Below are 7,275 nucleotides of genomic sequence, written 5' to 3'. Positions count from 1 at the left end.
GTTTATGTCTGAATTTTTAAAATGTATATTTATAAAACCTCATGTTTTTTGTGTTAGGCACGGGTACCATCAAGTTGACATAAAATCTAGCTACCACATTTATCAAGAACAAAACATTTAGACAGTGCTATCCTTTAGGAAAGAATTTACCACAGATTGTCCATTTGCAATCAGTTTCCTACTGAGTATTTGAAATAAACCCAGACTTAGTACACCTTTTCAGAAGCACATTGTGTTAGTGTGCTGATCTTTGCAGAATTATAAATAATTCAGTCAAAGTCACAGACATTTTAGACCTGGGTAGGTGGTGGTGTAGTGGTTACACATTGAGCTACTATTAACTGCAAGGTAGGCAGTTCGAAACCACCAGCCCACTCTTCAGGAGAAAGATGAGACTTTCTACTCCCATACAGAGTTATAGTCTCAGAATCTCGCAAAGGCAGTTCTACTTTGTCCTAGAGGGTCACTGAGTCAGAATTGACTTGATGGAAGTGAGTTTGAGTTTGATAGTATGTATGTTCCCTTTAATAGCTTAGGAAACCCTGCTGTCTCCCCACCTCCCAGAACGAACACACACACACACACACACACACCATAGCTGAATACAAAATGGGTGCATAGGCAAATGTGAAGAAAGCAGATGGTGCCTGACTATTAAAAGATAAAGTGTCTGGGGACTTAAAGGCTTAAAGTTAAACAAGCAGCCATCTAACAGTGAAGCAAGCAACAAGCCCATATGAAAGAAGTACACCAGCCGGTGCGATCATGAGGTGTCATCAGGACTGGGTAACGGGCATCAGAAGATTCATAACAAACAAACTCAAATATGTTGAGAATGCGGGGGAGGGGGGCATTGGAGCAGAGACTCAAAGCCCATCTGTAGACAATGGATCATACCCCCCACAGAGGGGTCGCAGGGAAGGGATGAGTCAGGGTGCAGTAGAACACTGATGGATCACACAATATGCCTCTGGTTCCTTGAGGCTTCCTCACCCTCCACTCTCATGACCCCAGTGCTCCTGCCCACTCTGGACTGGACCAGAACATGTACACAGGTATAGAAAAGAGATAAAGCTCATGACACACAGAATCCAGGAACAGGAGTGAGAATAGTGATACCAGAAGGGGAGGGGTAAAGAGGGGTGGGGGTGGGGAGGAAGGGGAACCAATCCCAGTGAATGGCACATAGCCACACCCCCCCTCCAGGGAGAAGAACAGAAACCAGAGGGGAAGGGAGACAGCGGTCGATGTGAGATACGAAAATAATAATTTATAATCTATCAGGGGGCCATGAGGGTGAGGGGAGGAGGGAGGGAAGAGGAGCTGATCCCAAGGGCGCAATAGAAAGTAAATGTCTAGAAAAGAACAGTGGCAACATATGTACTTAAATGTCTGATACAATTGACGTATGGATTTTAACAAATTGTAAGGACCCCCAATACAATGATTTTTTAATAAAAAAAATGGCTTAGGAAAAATGGTTATACTTATGTTTATAAATGGATTTGTTCTTCAAATGAGAAATAATAAAGGATCATTTGGTTTTGCTAATTCAATGAGCGTATTCACAATATGGCAGTATCATGAGCATAGTGGATTATGTGACTAGTTGATTTGCATGTAATTCTGCCTGCAGTAATCCAGGCCTGTCTGATACAGTTAACAAAGAACCCTTACTCAGTTCCAGATTTTCCATCATTTCAGTTCTAAGGCCGTACTTTTCTTTTATTGTATATGTAGATCCTTTCTAAGATCTGTTTTGTTCATTTTTTGGATCTCAAGTGTTTATTGAGAACCTACTCCCTGGTGGGCACTCAGATAGATTTTGGAATTCCATGAAAGATGAGTAGACATAATCTCAACCCCTGAACCCAGAGTCTTGTCGGAGGAAAAAAATGAGTATATAAAATTTTAGGATAGAACATGGTAAGAGCTATAATGAAAATAAAATTAAAAAGCCATCATTAGAAAGTTTTAGGGCAATTTGTGTGATGCCATTAGGTTTTAGAATATCTGAAGAATGAAGGATTCTTAGTTGATAATTTAATAAGAAAGGTAATCTGTGATAATCCAAAAAACCCCAACTTCCTGCCACCAAATTAATTCTGACCCCCCCACTGCCCCGTGTAGAGTTTCTTAGACTGTTTTTTTTTTTAAATTGGAGCGGGCAGCATCATCTTTCTCCCATGGAGTGGCTTATAGGTTTGAAATACTAACCTTGTGGTTAGCATCACAACACTTAACCCACACTGCTACCAGGGATCATTGAAGGCAGCATAAACTTTTGCAATTAGATACTTGAAATGGTACAGGTTCTGTCTCAAATTATTAATAATTTGGCGTTGGCGAAGCCCCTCAGCTTCCATTTATTTACCTGTGGATTTTAGAAGAATACCTATTTATTTTGAGAATTGTATACAATAAATTGTGCGTGATATGTGAAAAAAAATAGGTTTTCTACCTGTGTTCACTAATATCTCCCATCCACCTTTTAGAATCTAACCACTAGATTACTTGGTTGTAAAAGAAAGGGGGAACCAATCACAATGATCGACACATAACCCCCTCCCAGGGGGATGAACAACAGAAAAGTGGGTAAAGGGAGACAGCAGTCTGTGTAAGACATGAGAAAAACAATAATTTATAAATTATCAAGGGTTCATGAGGGAGGGAGGGTGGGAAATGGTGGGGAAATGAGCTGATACCAAGGGCTCAAGTAAAAAGAAAATGTTTTGAAAATGATGATGGCAACATATGTACAAATGTGTTTGATGCAATGTATATATGGATTGTGATAAGCGTAATAAGAGCCCCAATAAAATTATTTTTTAGAAAAAATGTAATGGAAATTTTTAGAAGACAAACTCGAAAATCTTCTTTGAATATTAAATTTGACTGTACTTGTGTACACAAATGAGAGAAGTCACTCAGCAGCTCGGCTGCCAAGGAGACAGTCCTGATTGGTCATGTCTGAAGGCTCTTTTAATACTTTGGGGTCATATCTTTTATTGTATAGTTCTTTCTTTAAAATTATTTAATAATCTTAAGTAACATCATCATTGAAAACTCGCTATCTGATGAAAATTTAGCTGATTATCTTTAATATAGGTTCTCTGTATGGATTGTGTTGTAGGGTCTTGATGTTTTGGAAATTATGAGAAACATTCATATATTTGTGTCTCGATACCTCTATAATCTCAATAATCAGGTGAGTGAATTTTTGAGACCTCTGTGTCTTTCCTCGAGTGGATACGTAGTGGGAAGGGCAAGGAACTGATTCTTCTGAGGGAAAGCTAGTAAAATGAACCCAAAGGCATCCTGCTGCCCCCTTGCATTGACTATACCGTTCTCTGGAATGGTTTTTCAGTTAGAGCAGTGGTTCTCAACCTTCCTCAGGCCACGGCCCTTTACAATTCCTCATGTTGTGGTGATCCCCCCCAACCTAACATTATTTTCATTGCTACTTCCTAACTGTCTTTATGTCGCTGTTATGAATTGAGAGATTCCTGTGACAGGGCCGTTTGACCCCCAAAGGGGTCACATCACACCCCCACCCCCCACCCCCGGTTGAGAACTGCTGAGCTAGATGATCTTTAGACTTTGTTTTGGTCACTGACCAGTGTTTGCTGGGGACTGTGTTATTTTTGAGTATTCCTTTATTTCACTGCAGATCTTTATTGAACGAACAAGCAACAACAAACACTTGAATACAATAAATATTCGGCATATAGCCAATTCTATTCGAACACATGGCACAGGAATCATGAATACAACGGTAAGAACCATTTTTTGAGGGCTGGGGCCGGGTTGTTAAATAGCTTGAAAAGTAGTTTCGGGTAGACTCATGGTAAACAAACACTACCTGTTATCTCAGACCGGATTTCTGGATTTGAGGCTAGTGAATTTAAGGTGTGTGATGCTCAGATGATACTGGGTTTGGTACAAGCTCTAGGACACGACAAGCCTTGGAAGGGGCTTGGTCATGATTGCAAACCGCTGTGGAGAGTGAGGACCCGGCATAGATCTAGCTCTAGGTTCTTGCAGAACTTCTTTGGAGAGTGAATCATTGATCGCAGTTTTGTTGCTTTTTATGAGAAATTGTTTGGGGAGAGAGGAGTACTCTGGCTGCAGAGTGGAGTGCTTGCTTGCTGGATGGAGCCATTGTAGAATGGCCATTTGGAGGAACATTAAAGTAGTCGAAGCAAAAGGATGGTGATTTGTGCTGGGGATAGATCAGGCTCACTCAAAGAGCATCGTGTTTCTTACCATTCTAGAATGGGCGCTGGTAGCTCATTCTTATCTTATGTGTTGGAATGCACACCACAAGGTTAGCAGTTCAAACTCCAGCCATTCCAGGCAAGAAAGATTCTCAATGGCCGGGGGGTTGGGTTTTGGTTTAGAATGTTGGCAGTAACACACAATTTTCTAGGAGAGTAGAAACTTGTATATAACATCCAGTCTTGAGTCTGGCTTTGTGATTCTTACCACTGTTCTTGTTCTAGTATGAGAGTCTTTTCTTTTCTTTGGTAAAGCTGCAGAAATCTTTTAGAAAGATCTGTATCTATTTTGTAGACAGTACATAATTTAAAATATCCATGTCAAGTTAGACTTTACAACAAGTGAATTTAGGTCATTGTTTCTAATACTGATTTAAGTTTTACTTTTATATGAACTTTTTCAATATTTGGAATCTTAACAGGTTAATTTCACCTACCAGTTTTTGAAAAAGAAGTTCTATATATTTAGCCAGTTTATGTATGATGAACATATCAAATCCAGATTGATTAAAGACATTCGATTTTTCCGGGAAATCAAGGACCAAAATGATCATAAGGTATTTCCCTTGCTCTTTTTTGAGTTAGTTTTATTCAACTTTTTATATAACAAAAGTTTTAATAAAGTACAAGGAAAACATTCAATAATCAATGTCTTCAGACGTAACTTTATTGACTTGAAAAAAATACAAAATAATGCATACTCATTTTAAAACTTCCCATTCCTCTTACTCCCTCCCGTTCTCTAGCACTGTTTCTGATAATGTAGTATGATGGCCTTTATATGTCTATTCCCTAAACTTACACATTTGCACGTACAAAGATGTCACTTTGAGGACTAAGGGATACGGGTAGGCATTTTATGTGACAGTAAAGGCAGTCTTAAAATTTTCTCTGCAGTACCCTTTTGAAAGAGCAGAAAAGTTCAACCGAGGCATCAGAAAACTCGGGATAACTCCAGAGGGACAGAGCTACCTCGATCAGTTCAGGCAACTCATCAGCCACATTGGTAAGTTATTGTAAAAGCTTTGAGATATAAAGTATAAACCCTAAAGATGTTTGTCAAATAGTAACGCTCTCATACTGTGTTTCTACGCAGAGGACACAAACGTACCCTCCACATGTGTGGGCTCTGACACCTTCTGCTGTTTTCATAGGACGTTACTAGTGAAAAAACGGGCGTAGTGCACTTAGAAAAATACCTGGTAGGAGGAGGGAGCAGTTGGCAGAAAAATGTGGAAGGCTCACATTATTTGTGTAAAAATACAGTAAATAGCTTATTTTTATATAAATGCCCAAATTCAGCTGTATTCCACTAGGGTAATTTGCTGTTATTTTATTATAAAAATAATTTCAGATACGATTAGACTATTTCTATCGAAATAATGGATAGACTGTAGTTACAAATAAGTTAGATAAAACTCTTCGATGAGTAATTAACTCACCCCAAAGACCATCCTCGTAATTAAAAGTCAGCTGGTCAGTATTGTTTGGCTACCTGCTTGGTTTTGAACACTGTCTTGAACTTCTAAAGAGACCCCTTTACCTGACAGCCTATGTAGGAGGTGTAAAATACTTGCACGTTAAGATAATAATTTAGCAAGTTTGCCTTTAATATGGCTAGTTAGCATAGGTGATTTTTCATTTTTCTGCACTACATTGTTTCATATTTATGCATCTAATTTCATGGCTGCCTTTCTACCATATAAGTAGAGCTGGTCTTTTGAAATATAATAGTCATAGATACGTAAAACTTTAGAGCTTTCACATATATTTTCTCTTTTAATAACCGTGCAGTAACCTCTGCAACAGGCATATAGTCACACTTCAAAATGATAAAGAAAGAAGAAGCAGCTCTGTAAAGGAAGTTTGTGTTGCCGGGACTTACTCTAGGGGTTTTCAGCTCTAAGTCCAAAGACTGTGTCTTAGATTCTTTACTGTTGTCGACACTAAGCAGTTAGTAAGGAAATTGTAATTGAATATAGTTTGGTAAAATTACACGTCCTAAAATTAATCTGTTTACCTAACATTTACTAAGAACCTGTGTGTTGTGAGACACTCCTTTTAGGTTACTGAGGTGAGGAAAACAAAATAAAGACACAGCCTTTGCTCTCAATGGTTTTAAGTTTTCCAGCAAGAAAGGTTTCATTCTGGAGTTGGGTCACAGATGCCAACTTAAATTTGAGTTTCAGTTTTTGAGGGGTGGAGATCATAAAGTCCACTGACCAGCAGCTCCTGGACCTTGTAGTTGCTGAAAGTCCAACTTAGATTTTCATACCAGTTGGTTTTTGTTCCAGTGCTGCCTTAACAAAAGCCGGTGGGAATGTTAAAGGATAGAAGTTTATTTTCTCACAGATTTGGTGGATAGACGTCTGAATCAGGGCGTGTCTCTCCAGGGAGCTCCTTATCTATTTCAGCTTCTTGTAGTTGCTGGCTGCCCGTGCTGTTCCCAGGCTTATAAATTATTTTGCAAGTATGAGGTTAAATATCCCAAGAAGAGGAGGATCTCAGATCTAGGAGTAAAATTTTAAATACCTTTGTCTAATAACCCACCTACTGAAATATTAACATTGAGCTTTTACTGCATGCTAGTACTGTTCTCAAGGAGCCCTCGTGGCACAATGGGTTAGGAATTGGGTTGCTAACAGCAAGGTAGGCAGTTCAAACCCACCAGCCACTCTGCCAGAGAAAGATGCGGCTGTCTGCGCCTATGAAAGTTTACACTCAGAAACTCTTTGTGATGTGTTGCAATAAGTGCAGTAGACGTGATGGCAGTGGGTTTGGTTTTTTGGAGTACTGCTGTAAGTGCTTAACATTTTAAGTTATTCAAAACTCACAACTATATTCTGAAGTAGTAGTATTTCCATTTGTTTCACAGGTATTTATTGAGGACATGTTTTGTTTTGAGTCATTTTATTAGGGGCTCATACAACTCTTATCACAATCCATACATACATCAATTGTGTAAAGCACATTTGTACATTCATTGCCCTCATCATTC

At 39.0% G+C, this 7,275-nt stretch overlaps 1 protein-coding gene across 2 annotated transcripts in view; it reads left to right on the top strand.

Moving 5' to 3' along the window:
• WASHC4 (WASH complex subunit 4) overlaps positions 1–7,275 on the top strand; it is a 69,799-nt gene that overhangs the window by 43,854 nt on the left and 18,670 nt on the right. For both annotated transcript variants that reach the window (XM_004700336.3, XM_045289536.1), the window contains 4 exons: positions 3,134–3,208; positions 3,671–3,775; positions 4,700–4,834; positions 5,175–5,283. In XM_004700336.3, the coding sequence (XP_004700393.1) occupies positions 3,134–3,208; positions 3,671–3,775; positions 4,700–4,834; positions 5,175–5,283 (424 nt within the window). The remainder of the gene's footprint in view (positions 1–3,133; positions 3,209–3,670; positions 3,776–4,699; positions 4,835–5,174; positions 5,284–7,275) is intronic.

This window comes from Echinops telfairi, unplaced genomic scaffold, assembly GCF_000313985.2.
Source record: "Echinops telfairi isolate 266 unplaced genomic scaffold, ASM31398v2 ScPeMD7_2;HRSCAF=8, whole genome shotgun sequence".
NCBI classification, from domain to species: domain Eukaryota; kingdom Metazoa; phylum Chordata; class Mammalia; order Afrosoricida; family Tenrecidae; genus Echinops; species Echinops telfairi.
The sequence above is the reverse complement of the archived record's forward strand: the minus strand, read 5'-3'. Positions and strand labels throughout refer to the sequence as shown.